Source organism: Taudactylus pleione, unplaced genomic scaffold (assembly GCF_031769625.1).
Source record: "Taudactylus pleione unplaced genomic scaffold, aTauple2 ptg000479l, whole genome shotgun sequence".
In the NCBI taxonomy this organism is placed as follows: domain Eukaryota; kingdom Metazoa; phylum Chordata; class Amphibia; order Anura; family Myobatrachidae; genus Taudactylus; species Taudactylus pleione.
The window spans coordinates 8,382,338-8,397,759 of record NW_028284881.1 but is presented as its reverse complement, the minus strand read 5'-3'; the positions used below and the strand labels follow the sequence as shown (position 1 = coordinate 8,397,759).

The window sequence follows — 15,422 nt, the reverse complement described above, 5'->3', positions numbered from 1 at the left end:
TTTACAGTTTTCCCTGGCCTGGCAGCAGACAACCACGGATGCCTGGGTACGAGAGCTGGTCTCTCAGGGTTATGCCATTACATTCCTAAGGCATCCCCCTCAGAGGTTTGTTCCTACAAACCTTCCGACAGACCCGGTGAGAGTTTCGTACTACTGCGGGTCTTTTGGGACCCTCCTGGACTCAGGAGTCATAGTGCCCATTCCTGTGATGCAACAGGGAAAGGGCTATTACTCAAATTTATTTTTGATTTTAAAACCCAATGGGTCGCACCACCCCATCCTGAACCTAAAATCTTTCAACAGGTATGTCAGGGTGCCAAAATTCCGTATGGAGAGTCTACGGTCCATTATGCTGGCGATGGAGCCAGGAGCCTTCATGGTTTCACTGGACATACAGGATGCATATCTGCATGTCCCGATTGCAAGATCCCACCAGGCCTTTCTCAGGTTTGTGGTGGATCTGCAATATTACCAGTTTCAGGCTCTACCCTTCGGTCTGGCCACAGCCCCTCGAGTATTTACAAAGATAATGGCAGTCATGACAGCTCATCTCAGGCGACAAGGAGTCAGGATACTGCCATATCTAGATGACCTCCTGATATTGGCCCAATCTCAGGAGTTGTTACAATGTCATTTACGGATGACCATTGTTAGTTTACAGGAACACGGCTGGGTGATCAACTGAAAGAAGTCTTCTCTTTCCCCAACTCAGCAGATGTTGCACTTGGGGGCGCTGCTGGATCTTTCTGCCAGAGGACAAGATTGTAGCACTGCAGTCTCGTGTGCACAATCTTCTGTGCAAGCAAACAGTGTAATTTCACTTGGCTATGCAGATACTGGGCTCCATGGTAGCCACATTCGATATGGTGGCTTATGCCAGTTCCACTCCAGGTCCCTACACCTGTGGATCCTGGCTCAGTGGGATGGTCAGTATCATCGTATAAAGCATCAGATGATTCGCATCTCACCAGAGGTTCGGCTCTCCCTGGCTTGGTTGCTGGAGACGACTCATTTAGACAAGGGTTGTCCTCTATGGATCCCGGAATGGGTACTCCTCACCACGGACGCAAGTATGCAAGGTTGGGGAGCAGTGATGGGTTATCACACCTTTTCAGGGAAGGTGGACAGACCAAGAAAGTCATCTACCAATAAATATATTGGAGCTTCAGGCAGTGCACAGGGCACTTATTCTGCCACAGGACCTTCTTCAGGACAGGCCTGTCCATCTTCAGTACGACAATGCGACAGCAGTGGCCTACATAAACCATCAAGGAGGCACACGAAGTACGGCGGCCATTAAGGAGGTGGCAAAGATTCTGCTGTTGGCAGAGGGCCATCTTCCAGCAATCTCTGCAATTTTTATCCCAGGTGTTCTCAACTGGGAAGCAGACTTCCTAAGTCGCCAGGACATACACGCCGGAGAATGGGCTCTTCATCGGGATATGTTCCAACTCCTGGTGGACAGATGGGGATTACCAGACGGAGACGTCATGGTGTCACATCACAACAGCAAGGTCCCCAGGTACGGGTCCAGAACAAGGGACCCCTCTGCCGCCTTCGTGGACACTCTGGCGGTGAGATGGAACTTTCCTCCAATCTCCCTCCTCTCAAGAGTCATCAGAAAGTGCAAGCAGTAGGGTGACAGGATGATAAGAGACTCAGATTTCCTGATGGAGCTTATCAATGCGCAGTAAGTGGCGTCCCGCTTTTCTGCTGTGTCTGTGTGTTCCACCTGGTCCTGTGGTGCTGCTTCGGCTGCCAAACTTACGGTGGTGGACAGCAGTGTCACTGCTCTGGTGTACTGACGCCATCTGTTGTAGAGCTTTTTGTGGAGATACTGCTGGCGGTTCTCTTTGTTGGGATCACCGTCAGGGCTGTGCTGCTACAGCCGCTTTACACCCCCCGAACATCCAGAGTGCAGGGACACATGACCGCTAGATGCATCACGTGACTGAGACCCGGAAGACACTGAAAGTGTGTACAAGCAGCCGAACAGAGCCCAAGCAAGAGGTGTGTGCCCCCGGTAGGTCCATCAACAGAGACAACCGTGGTCGGCACCACTGGAACAGTGGACACTTACACTGGATCAAAGCCCTGACTGTGATCCCCACGAAGAGAACCGCCGCCAGCATGTCCTCTAGAGAAGTGATCCCGCCGAAGCTCTGTACCAGATGGCGTCAGTACACCAGAGCTGTGATACTGCTGTCTGCCACCGCACGTTTGGCAGCCCAAGCAGCACCACAGGACCAGGTGGAACACCCAGACACAGCAGATAAGTGGGATGCCGCTTACTGCACATCGATAAGGTACTGTTACTTGACCAACTACATACTACCCTATAGGTTAGTGAATACTATTACCCACCTGGAGACTGTATCCACCACGTCACATATTCAGATGTGGTTAGACACACAGATGACCCAGCAGCTCTGTAAAGCTTTAATGGCTTTGTATACAACAGGAACTGTTCAAAGCTCAAACCAAAGGTCTCCTTCGTACAGTTCTAACAGTGGAAACTTTGTACCCTTAAGCTGGCCACACACTAGACCAACTTGCATCCAACCAGCCAACTAGTTGATTGGTTGGAATGAAAATCTGGTAAGGTATGGGAGTAACTGATGATCAGCAATTTGCTCCTAAATGCAAGAAAACAGATGAAAATGGTCGGTCAGACAAGTGTGTTAAATGTTTGATCTAAACAATTTGTTCAAACAACAATTTTTGTCCATTTTCCGGCGTTTGGGAGCAAATTGCTGATTGTCATTTGCTTTCATACCTTACCAGATTTTCATTCCAACCAATCAACAAGTTGGCTGGTTGGACAGATAATCTGTAGATGTGTGGCCAGCTTTACTGTTCCTCTGCACCCACCTTGTTACATTGTTTGGAAAGCATGGTCTCCACATTGCCAGTGAATATATATGTCTTTCATCACTCAATAAAGATATTACCATGAATTACTAGTTCCTATCCCATTTTTGGACACACACACACACACGTGCCACACATAGGGGTTGAGCGCAGTAGACTTACTAATCTATTCTTGTTGGAGAAAATTATTCTCTCCATTTCTTTATGTACTTCTGGTTCTGTCTTCGATGCTTTGTTCAAGAATACTGCATCTTCTGGTGCCCTTCTGGGGTATAAAAGAGGAGTTTGAGACTTTAAATTAAATTTTGAAAGCTCAGAAGCTTCCAAATTGCACTATATACCCCCAGCATATACAGTGTCCCCCATTGGGCACAGAGAGAAATGCAATACAAGGACAGGTGTGTATTGCTGAAGGAAGGAGGGATTTCAGCGAATCTTCCCGAAGTTGATTGGTTGGTATGGCCTCAGGCCTGGCCAACCTCTGGCTTTGCAACTGTTGTGAAACTACAAGTCCCAGCATGCCCTGCCACAGTTTTGCTATTAGGGAATGCCTAAACTGTGGCAGGGCATGCTGGGACTTGTTTCACAACATCTGGAGAGCTACAGTTTGGCCAGGCCTGGCCTAATTGTTCTTGCTTTTTCCCATAGAGATTCATGGCAGGTATACGATTGTTCTGTGATAAATAGACAAGTATCATGGATTGATATAGTGATTGCAGTGTGTAGAATGATGAGTGTATTTTTTAATTAAAAAATTCCTACAAACTGTCCCTCCTATTTGTTTTAGACCATTTTGGATTCCGAAGTTCTTTTCCTTGTCTCTAATGTTATTCAGTATGTAATAAACACTTATGCACAAGGCTGAATTCCTTATCTGAAAGGCACCAGATCACATAATTAATAAATTTACTGTAAAATGTGACTGAATAGTGTTTGGACATTATTGTAAACTGCTGCCTGTTTGTCAACACTGCATGGCCTGCGCCAGTATCACTACTGCCTATACAAGTAGAATCTACACTCAGCTCAGTAATAGCAAATATATTTGCAGGCACAAGTCTTGACAATGAAGTGGCATACTAGAGCTAAGATATTTGAGCAGTTCTTACCTTGCCATATAAAAATAGAAATCTGAATGTGCTTTTAAGATTAATTTTAGTTGTACTTAGTTTGTCTGGCCTGGCACTTAATCATATATTTGCAAATGTATGCAACCAATACCTCTTAATTTCTATTATCATGTAGGATTCAAGTATTTTTGCTAATATTGCTGCAATGTGCTGGAGGGAATATTTTTTTTTCTGTGGTTCAGTGTAAACCCCACCCTTTACATGCACCTGAGCAATATCATTAAGCTGATGTGAGCGAACGCCATACTTTCTATTTAAAATAAAATTCTGAATGCAAATTAAAACATCTCCATAACCTATAGATTTTATTTAGAAATTGGGGACTATGGACAATCAACAATTGTGCTTTTAAACAGTGTAGTGTTTGAATATCAGTAACAACATTAACACAAATTAAAACCCTTTTTGATTTGTTGCTTTTTCAGGTGCGTTCTCGGGCTAAAATCGAAAAAATCAGAGCAAGTTTATTTAACAGCAGTGATTTGATTGGTTTGTCTAGTCTGGATGGTGAGGATGAGCTTATGGAAATGTCAACTGAGGAAATCTTGACAGTCTCCACCGTAAACCAGAGCTTGTTTGATACTCAAGGAATTCCGGGTCTGGGAGATTATTTCACTAATAAGTCCATGAAAGGTGCATTGAGCTTGTTCAATAAATTGTGGTCTAAAGTTATTTTGTCATTATTTACAGGTTCTTTATTAAATGTCTGTGTCACTTATATGCTCCAATTGTGTGCAACTGTAGAAATATCTGATCTTTAGATCATTACTGTAATCCATTATTTATTTTCAGGTGATAAATTAGTCCCAGAAGCTCGAGATATTCTCACAGAAATATTCAAAAGCTGCATTCATGCTGAGCAGATGCTAAGCTTAACTCCTGCCAAGTTCATTAAAGTATCCGACATTTATCTAAGCAAGGAGCAGATCAATTCACAGACCCCAGGAAACCTGCTGCACACCTTCTTCACAAATGTTCGCCCCCCCAAAAAAGTTCTAGAAGATCAGTTGACACAGGTAATAATCTCCTTTCTGCACATATATGTTTGAGAACTGTGATACAATGTATTTCTTGAAAGGCACAGCTCTGTGATTTTAATTTAATTTACTCGTACACTAGTTTGACAGAATGGATTTTACCTCTTGTCTTGAGGCTTCTCCTAGCATCTGTATCCTCCCTTACTCAAACACTCCTACTGCTGTGTGTCAGTCCACATATTTGCCTTCTGGGTGTTATATTTAGTTGGCGTGATACCTACTTGCTGGTGACTGTGGATAGTTTGTTGTGACCACTTAAACCACTTTCGCACAGAAAAACCTCAAAAAGTCTGCTTTTACCCGCCGTTTGATGCACAGGATTTTTTTCCCTGTCGCAGTCTGTACCCCATCCCCAAAGAAAAGCAATTTGCCGGTTCAAGCATTTGGACCCGATAATTTGCACATCAAGCCGGGTATTTCTTCTGTGTGGAAAGGCCTACCCTGGTCACAATTCCCGAGACTTCAACCCTGGTGAAACCAGGGTCGAAGTCCCGGGTATTTTGATCTGGGTTAACCCTTTTCACACAGAATAAGGACCTGTGTTGACCCGCAAATTACTAGGTCCGAATGCTTGACTCGGCAATCTACTTTTCTGTGTGAAAAGGGGTATTACTTTGGGTCAGTGCTGCAAGGAAGCAGACAGATCCTTGATTTAGTGCAGTACACTGCAATCATCATAGGACAGTTGGAGTCGGATTAGAGTTGCAGCTGTTATCTGTCGGTCACAAGATTTGAGCAAACAGTAGGTCTTGAATAAATACAGCAAGACCTTAAGGAAGAATAGTGTGTCTAATGTTATCTCATAAAAGATTTGTAAGGTAGTAACAACATACACATGCGTGTGTGTATATATAAATATATATGTATGTGTATGAAATATGTTCATAGTAGAGATGAGCGGGTCTGGTTCTCGGAGAACCGAACCCACCCGAACATAGGGGATCCGAGTCCGGCTCGGATTTTCCCGCCTAACTCAAGGCAAAATGTCATCATCCTGCTGTCGGATTCTCGTGGGTTTTGGATTCTATAAAGGTCCCAGTGATCGGCGCCATTTTCACTCCGACTGTGGAGAGTGTACAGAACAGACGTGCTCTGTGCTGCTCTGTCTGTGCACGTGTTCTCAACTTCTCAAGGGTGCATTGTTGTCGGGCTGGGGATGCTGTCACTGTTGTCCTGTCAAACAAGGGGCTGCAGTACCATCAAGGGGCTAGGGTTGCAGTACATAAAGGGGTGCTGCTGTGTTGTCCATAAAGGGGCTGGGGCTGCTGTACATAAAGGGGTACTGCTGTATTCTGTCCATCAAGGGGCTGGGGCTGCAGTACCATCAAGGGGCTGGGGCTGCAGTACAATAAAGGGGTGCTGTTGTCCAGGGGTGCTCTAGTACATAAAGGAGTGCTGCTGTGTTGTCCTGTTCATCAAGGTGCTGGGGCTGCAGTACCATCAAGGGGCTGGAACTGCAGTACATAAAGGGGTGCTCCTGTGTTATCCATAAAGGGGCTGGGGCCACAGTACATAAAGGGGGGGGCTGCTGTGTTGTCCATAAAGGGTCTGGGGCTGCAGTACATAAAGGGGTGCTGCTGTGTTGTTCTGTCCATCAAGGGGCTATGGCTGCAGTACATAAAGGGGTGCTGTGTCATCCAGGAGTGCTCTGTCAATCCAGGGGTGCTCTTCCCTAGTGTAAAAAATAAAATGTAAATAAAGTTATCATTCCACAAAAAAATGTAAAAAAAAGATTTTATTTTTCCATTTTTTTTGTGTGTGCATGCTAGCTACGCTATTTTTGTTCTTTTACACTGCCGGCCAGACTGCAGTTTATCATCCACGTATTGAAAGAAATATTGTGACACTGTAAGTGGTAGCGAAGTGTGTTTTTCGTGTTTGTTGACATGGAGAACGATCAGTTGAGAGGAGAGCAGGACCACATAGTAGTGCTGGAGCTGCTACCAGTGCCACCAGTCATGACGATACTACGTCATCTACTAAAGCTGATGCCCAAGGGCAAACAGGGCTTAAGTCAGGGCATCTAAAATCAAAGAAACAATCTTTTACAGTGGTAAAGAAAAAAACATCAAAGGGGAAGTTAGCTGCAGAAAGACATAAAATTGGCTATATGCCTTTCACCACATGAAGTGGAAAGGAAAGGCTAAGGCCTTGGCCTTTATTTATGACTGGGGTGATTCTGCCTCTTATGATTTAAGCACAAGTGAACATGCTGACATCAAAATCGAGGATGCACCAAGATGAGTAGGATATTTGTGTAGCTGACGCTAATAAGGATGTTGATGATGTTGTTTGTGTAAATCAGGCACCAGTGGAAGAAACAGTTGTTAGCCATGATAAGGAAAATCCTATTGTCATGTCTGGGCATAAGACAAAAAAATCCACTTCTTATGTGTGGAATTATTTCTACCCAAATCCGGACAACAATTGTCAAGCCATCTGTACCCTTTGTAAAGCCAGAATAAGTAGAGGTAGGGACCTTAAATATCTAGGAATCTCCTCCCTGTTACGTCATCTGCAGCGCATCCATCCAAAAAGCTTTTGTAAAATTCAGAAACATTGGCTAAAAAAGTACCAACAAGCAGTCCAGCGTCGGCTATCTCCCTTCTCTCTGCTAGATCCAAGCACCTGGCATCTTCACCACCAACACCTTCATCAACAATATCCTCAATCATGTAGCGGTTTGTTTGGGCCCCCAGAAGGCAAGCTACCAATGGGCAGCTGACTTTGCTGGCAATGATCTCTACGTGCACAAACTAGCTTTACAGAAGCAAGATGTTGTCTCCATCATCATCTGATTTTTCACCCTCATCAATGTCTACATCATCTTTCTTCACACAATATTAATTCATCCACGCTGGAATCCACCATTACAGGTGCCTCTGTAATTTTTGGCCATAATTGGCGGTAAAGATATTCCTTGTGGAATTTGTGCAGTAGTTAATTTTGATGAACATCATCTTTTCCACATTTTGAGGAAGTAGCCTCCTACGCCGATTGCTGACAGGATTCCCGGCTGTGCTGAAAGCTCTTTTGGAGTACACACTTGGAGGGTGGGCAGCTCAAGTAAAGCAAAGCCTCCAAATTGCCTTTTTTTACTGCTAGTATTCAAACGGACCATCTGACATGGCTATTTGGATGCTATCATTAAAAGTAGTCCTCAACCATGCTTTGAATGGTAACCGTATCAGATGGAGTCATGGTAGAGGTTTCATTAATTTAATTGTAGGCAATTCTTTTAGACCTGACCAGATGTCAAAACTTGGTTGTGTTGACTCATCCAGTGAGTCTTTTGGGAAAGTTTCGTTTTCCTTGGCAGCCGCACTTTCTGGAGAAACTGAAGGAGGAGCCATTGCTGCATCACGTGCCTCTTTATCTGACAATTTGCTTATCAACAGGTCTTTGCATCTCTTCAGATCTATGCCCTTTGGGAAGACAGATACAACGTATGACTTGAACCTAGGATCCACGACGATCGCCAAAATGTATTGATCCGATTGGAAGGTCCTGACAACCATTTGATCCTGATGAAGCATACTTTGCAGAATCACTTCATTTCAGCTCTGCCTTCAGCTCCTCAAGTATGCTTTTCCAACAGTCTAGGGGAATTACCTGACTCAAGCTGGCAGTATCTGAACTCATTTCAAACTTTGAAGAGTTTCAGTACTTTGCACAACACAGAGAGTATTTTTCCACTGAGCTTAAGTAAGGTGCATTCCCCCTCCTCTTTCTATGTCATAATTCGCTGTGTAGCTATGGATGGCTTTTTGCTGTTCCTCCATCCGCTGAAGCATATAAAGGGTGGAGCTCCACCTTGTAACTACCTCTTGCTTCAGCTGGTGGCAGAGCAAAGTCAACATATCTTATAGGTACTGCAATCTTCTACATGCACCTGCTAAATGGCAAAAATGTCCAGAAATTTTTCGGGCCACAGAGTACATCTCCTGCATGACCCTGTCATTTAAAAAAAGAAATTGGACTACCAAGTTGATTGCGTGAGAAAAACATAGGACGTGTTGGAATGCACCCAGCTTTAGTGCTCTCACAATATTGGTTGGGTCAGAAATCACAAATCCTGAGAAGATTCCAAGCGCGCGGGGTGGGTGGTCGGGGGGGGGCATTTTGCAATGACTTCCATGAATTTTTTTAAAAGGTTGTCAGCGTTATGCCTCTAAGTGAAACCAGTGATACACTGAGTAGCCTGCCTCTGAATGAGGTGCTGTTTCTTATATGCTGCTGCTGGTGCTGCCCAGTGGGCTGTTTGTCATGTAATCTTGTGTTTGCTCTGTTCCACTTGTCCACATATTTGTGACTAAGTGGACAGTGGGTACAACGGCATATTGGAGGACACTACTTACGTTTTTTTTAACGTCCCTGTACAGGCTGGGAATTGCTTTTCTAGTGAAATGGAATCTAGATGGGATTTGGTAGCGGGGACACAGGACCTCAATTAGCGGTCTAAAACCCACTGTATTATTGGTGGATATTGGACGCACATCTAATACCAGCATAGATGTTATGGCATCAGTGATCCGCTGTGCAACTGGGTGACTGCTGTCATACTTGCTCCCCCTTGTAAAGGATTGTTTTTTTAAACTACTACTAGTAGTCTTCCTGGTCTCCTTCTGGGATGAAGATCTATGCCCAGCAGCAGCAGGCATAACACTCAAGGATTGTTCTGGGGCAAGGACTGATGTGAATCATATATTTTTTGTAAATGCCTTCTTTCCTCCCTCATAAATTTGCTTTGGAATCAAAAAATTTAATTTCATTTACTACCAATCAACCTTCCTTTCCCTGCCTTCAACTACATACATACTCCAACTCCCTTGGGCCTTTGACCTAGTTCTTGATTAATGAAAACATTCTCAGTTTTTAAACTCCCTATGGGGTCATATAGTTTCTTAAACTGCCATCCTGTCTACCACTGCAGAGCCACTCTGTGCCATGTTGGAAGCTGAATTGCCACATGTTAGTGCCACCCACTGCTGTCGCTTAGCTTAGTCAGCCAGCTAGCTCAATGCAACATTTTGGCCTAAACATGATTAAATGAATATTGTGAGCTGTGAGGTGGTCAAAATTGACTGGAAATAAATGTTATTGAGGTTAATAATACTGTAGGAACAAAAACAGGCCCAACTTATGTGATTTCAGCTGTTTTTTATGATTTTTTAGAAAAATACAGATCCAAAATCAAAACATGCAAGGGTGGTTTTGTAAAACCAAATTCAGATCCAAAGCCTTGAAGGAGATACAGATACAACACCAAAACACGGGGGTCGGCACACATCCCTAGTTCATACATATATTATACAGATTGAATACACACAACAAGGGGCCTTCCTGACTTATTATGCATATTGTACACACAGGCTTGCAGATGGAAATCTAGCCCCCCTGTACTTTTTAAGCAGTCCATCTTGATTCACTTATTTTGCATATGAATGTGCCTGGCCCATGCAGTCACTTTAACATTGTACTACTCAATGACAGAGTGGCCCAATCAATCACTTCCAGGACTGTATCCCTGAGTTCTGTTTGCCTCACAAAAGTAAATAGTGCTCCGGGTGCAGGTCCTGAACCTCAGAGCAGGACTCATTAGAATACTGCATGCTATATTGGACTGGGGACCGACACTGCTGTATTCTGATTCTTACATGAGGAACCAGCTCTTCTCTTCACTCACATGAGCCCTTTCCGGAAATCCTGTATGTAACTGTGGGCTTTCAGCACTCAAGAGCGAGGATAGGAGTCGCTCACAGAAATGGCTTTACCTAAAGCTGGGAGATAAAAACAAAAACTCTCCTACACACAACACAAACCATGAAAAACATTTTGGTCATGGTCCCTTTAATGAAGATGCTAGTGTCTTATATCCATCTTGAAGTTTTGTTTTTTGAACTAGATATTGCCTAAAGATAATAGCTTCCCCTATATGCTGACTATGTAACACTTCTCTGTTTGAAGATCCTGCGGAAATATGGCATTCCTAAACCAAAATTTGACAAAAGCAAATATAGTAAATCTGGAAAGGAGCAGCACCCAGTAAAAGTTGTGAGCACTAAGCGACCAGTGGGCAAACCTGCCTCTAAAGACAAAGCTGTTTTGAACAGTGTACGGTGAGTATTTTAAGGCTGCTGTGTGTGAAGTAATGATGAAAGATTAGTGAGTTATGTGATGACTCTTTCCCTTGTAGTGTCCTCTGTCACAGTGAACTGAGTTTTCCAGATTCCGTAATGATCACTTTATGCCCTTTACAGATTATGCCACATTGTAGTAGTGCCCCGTATAACACATTATTCCACACAATAGTAGTGCCCCTTACACATTATGCCCCCCCCCCAGCAACTCACCTGCCTGTGTCCCTCCAGCAGCTTCTCGCCTCCTCCTGTGTTCCATCAGCAGTCAGCTGGTGTGGATTTGGGGCCGGGCCGCCAGCTAAATATAGCTGGCGCACCAGCAGGCAGCGGCAGACATGGATAGACAGCGCTGGCGGTATTGTAATCTGACGCCGGTTGCGAGTCATTCGGAGCTTGCAGCCAATCAGGAGCCACCCCTGCTAATTGGCTGCCAGACCACAAGCTCTGATTGCCACCTGACTGGCGGCTCTGTCTCTCCATGACTACATGCCAGTGCGCCAGCTGTAATCAGCTATCGGGCCGGCACCAAATCAACATTGCTGACCCCCCCCTCTACGGCCCTGACTGGATAGGCCCACCTTGGTGCGTGGCTGGGCGCAGGGAGAGCGGCAGGCCACAGAGACAGCTCGGACACCATAGCAGTTGCACCCACGGTACATGCGCCACTGTTTGCATGCATGTTAGCAAACAGTGGGGTCCTTTTCAGGATCAGTGGAATGGGGTTATAGACGAGGACAACGTAAACAAATAAAGGCTGCAGGTGTGCTTCAGGGTCAGTCGGCAAGTCGATGAAGCTTTTTTACAGCATTTAAGCCCTAACGACAGCCTAACACTATCAACATTATGACAATGTTGTCATTCTGAATGTTGTCATTTTGTCTGTCATCATAATGTTCATGTTGACTTTTTAAATGTCGTCATTTTTGCTACGTACCATTTAAATGATGCCCATTTTTTATGTCTTTAATTTTACAAACATACAATTCTATTTACAGAACTGCTCTAAGTGAGAAGAAGCCAATTGTGAAACCAAAATCTCCAGAGAAGAGCCGACCAGATGAGAAGGACCCTGACAAATCTCCTACTAAGAAACAAGAAAGTATGTCACATAATTGTTACTTATATATTTTCTGCTACTTTATTCGGTATCTTATTATAAGTCTAATGTGTTTTGTCTACATTATATCTTTCAGTTGCTGAGGAAAAGTATCTGACACTAGAAGGGTTCCAGAAATTTGTGGTTGACAAATCTAAACAGGACATCCGGAGCATCTGGAGAGCTATACTAGCTTGTGGATACGACCTCCACTTTGAAAGGTATTAATATGTTACAGCATTCACGAATGCTTACCTGTAAACTGTTGCTATTTTCCAACTGTTTCATTTACAGTAATGAGAGTAATGAGATTAACGCTATTCATACATTTAGTCTTCTCTATGTTTTCAGCAACCTTGTTGCTAGTAAAGACAGTCACTTCTCTTTTTCTCCAGGTGTGCTTGCATTGATACGAGACATGCTCAGAAATACAGCCGAAAATGGAATCTTGAAATGGATGTGGCTTTGGTCCAATACATAAACCGGTTGTGCCGTCACCTTGCAATAACACCAGCCCGGCTGCACCCTCATGAGGTCTATTTGGATGCTTCAGACACTGCTGACCCCAGGGTGTCCTGTCTGCTGAGTACGTGACTGGCTTTTGTAGTATGTGTAGATGTTTATTGACAGTTTAATGAAACAATGAAAGGCTCAGGGACACACAAACTATTCTTTGTCTTTGCACTGATAGATAGGCCATGTCTATGATGCATGTAATGTAATATTATTTTCACATTTCTTGTATTGTTCAGATGTTCCCATAGAAAGTCTCCGGCTCCGATTTGCTCTTCTTCAGTCACTGAACACCACTTTGGAGACCTTTTTCCTGCCACTTGTGGAGTTACGGCAAACAGACATGTACATGCACAGTATTCCAGCGTTGCTACAACAAGCAAAAGGTGTGCAAGCATTCCCATGTTGACCTATATAAAATAAGTTGCATGTTTACAGACTCTTTGTTGTTTGTATTTTCTATCTATAGTTGTAGCAGCCATTCCTAGGGCAGGTTATTGCTTAGAGCCCCAGCTGCAGAGTGGCCACAGAACAAAATATAGAATAGTTCCTGTAAAAGTACCATACATTTTATTAAGTGTATCTGTTCACAGTTTTCCTTTTATTTTTAATAGTTTGGAATTTTATTCTGTTTTCTTTTCAACTGAGATGTCAATAAATCTGTATATTGGGATACCAAACTCATATTTTGCTTTGAGTTCCCTTGGCTTTGCTTTTTATGTATTTTAACAAAGTAATCTGATCAGTTACAAAACAAATTTGGGTTAATGTCCGATAGCACAGCCTTCAAGGATTTACACATCATCATTTTGTTGGAGTAGGAACATGGTAAATTCTGTGTCTCTAGTGATATGAAATACTTGGTGCAGAGTAACTGTTCTCTCCTGACACTAGGACTGATCTTCTATGATACAAAAGTAACTGTGATGAACCGTGTGTTAAATGCAACTGTGCAAAGAACGGCTGACCATGCAGCTCCAGAGATCAGCCTCGATCCCCTGGAAATTGTGGGAGGTAAAAACAAAAATCAGCAGCTAAGTATTACATTTAACAGTTAACGTATGTGCAATATACCTAATTTACATTAGCGTTAACTAAACCAAAGTGAAACATGCCCCATATCCAGTCTGTTAACCCATTCATGAGCAGAGATACCATTTAGCCCGTTTGTACTGTGTTTGCTTTGTCAGAAATAACATTACATATTTATTTGGGACTCTAAGCAGATGTTGTAATTTGGGTTGTTCTATTTTAGCATATTAAAGTGAACATATTTTCATTTTATAGGAATTAAGAAAAACAGGCAACTTGAAAAAAAAAAAAAACAACAACTTTTCCTGACATTAATTTCATATTTAGAAAGTTTAGACCTTAATGAAACTCTAATAGTTCTCCCCCTTTCCTGCACTAATTGATCTAATGCAAATTGGATCAAATACAGATGTCTTCTTGCTCATCTAGCCTCAATACGCCATACAGCGCGATATACCTGGCGTTAGTTAGCTGTCTGATCACGTGCAACTTTGCTAGTGCCGGGCATCTTTTTCTTTTTGTCAAACATGCGCAATGAGATGCGACTAGGACGACCAGGAGACACTGCTGATTAATTTGATATGTGACACTTGTATATCTATGTGTAACTGAGACTGTAAATGGAACTGTGGCCGCTGCATGGTAGCACTTTGCATGCTGATTGAGTGAGAGTCACAAACATATATACAAGTGTCACATATCAAATTATTCAGCACAGTCTCCTGGTGCATCCTAGTCACACCGCATTGCAACTTAGATGCATTTCAGCAAAAAAAACAGATGCCCGGCGCTGGCAGTCTCTCACGGAACCAAGCACATCAACAGGGGCTGTTTGACGTGATTGCAGCAAAGACAAGTGAGGACACCTCTGTAGTAATTACTGCCATACTTACAATTGGGTCCGTTTTGCACTGATATATGAGTAATCCTTTCCTTACAATGGTTGATTCATGTCTACAATGCATTTAAAATGTCTATGTAATAGCCTGTTAAAATTGTGAATGTGCATTGCATATCAAAGTGAGCACTATATAATATGAAAAACACTTTTTGGAATGCTTGTGGTACCTGGAACCATAAGTCACTCTGTGTCACCTGGGCCATCACTGAACTTCCTGGCTTCGTTGATGGTAAACGTCTTCGCTTACTTACAGGCTGTCATGGCAGTGAGTGACCACCATCTTCAGTTGCCGTCGATATATATGGCACCAAAGAAAAACACTAAGTTGGGATTTAACATGGGTAGCCTTGGAGGAGGAAGGTGCTTTTTTTTTTTTTTTTTTTGTAAAGGAACATGACATTATGTTCAGTAGCTACTACCATTGTCCAATGAGTAGCGGATGGCCAATGTAATGCCACATCCTCCAAGAGTCAGCACCTCTTTCACCTTATGTTTCCTAGGAAATAGGGAGTCGGCAGGGAATTAAAATAAAAAAATCAATAAATAGGGTTTATCCAGTTCCCACCAATCTAGCACAACCCTGAATTATTCAAAATTAAAGCTTTACATGGAATTATAGTTACCATAGAAGTCTCATTCAAAGAATGTATATTATTATTTCATTGTATCTACTTTTGAAGAAATGCCCCTGGTAGCATATAT

The 15,422-nt window shown here is 43.1% G+C and overlaps 1 protein-coding gene across 2 annotated transcripts in view; it reads left to right on the top strand.

The window, feature by feature from the left end:
• HECTD4 (HECT domain E3 ubiquitin protein ligase 4) overlaps positions 1-15,422 on the top strand; it is a 333,766-nt gene that overhangs the window by 294,284 nt on the left and 24,060 nt on the right. For both annotated transcript variants that reach the window (XM_088449233.1, XM_088449232.1), the window contains exons 62-69: positions 4,427-4,634; positions 4,794-5,017; positions 11,006-11,157; positions 12,174-12,277; positions 12,372-12,495; positions 12,670-12,860; positions 13,027-13,173; positions 13,682-13,801. In XM_088449233.1, the coding sequence (XP_088305359.1) occupies positions 4,427-4,634; positions 4,794-5,017; positions 11,006-11,157; positions 12,174-12,277; positions 12,372-12,495; positions 12,670-12,860; positions 13,027-13,173; positions 13,682-13,801 (1,270 nt within the window). The remainder of the gene's footprint in view (positions 1-4,426; positions 4,635-4,793; positions 5,018-11,005; positions 11,158-12,173; positions 12,278-12,371; positions 12,496-12,669; positions 12,861-13,026; positions 13,174-13,681; positions 13,802-15,422) is intronic.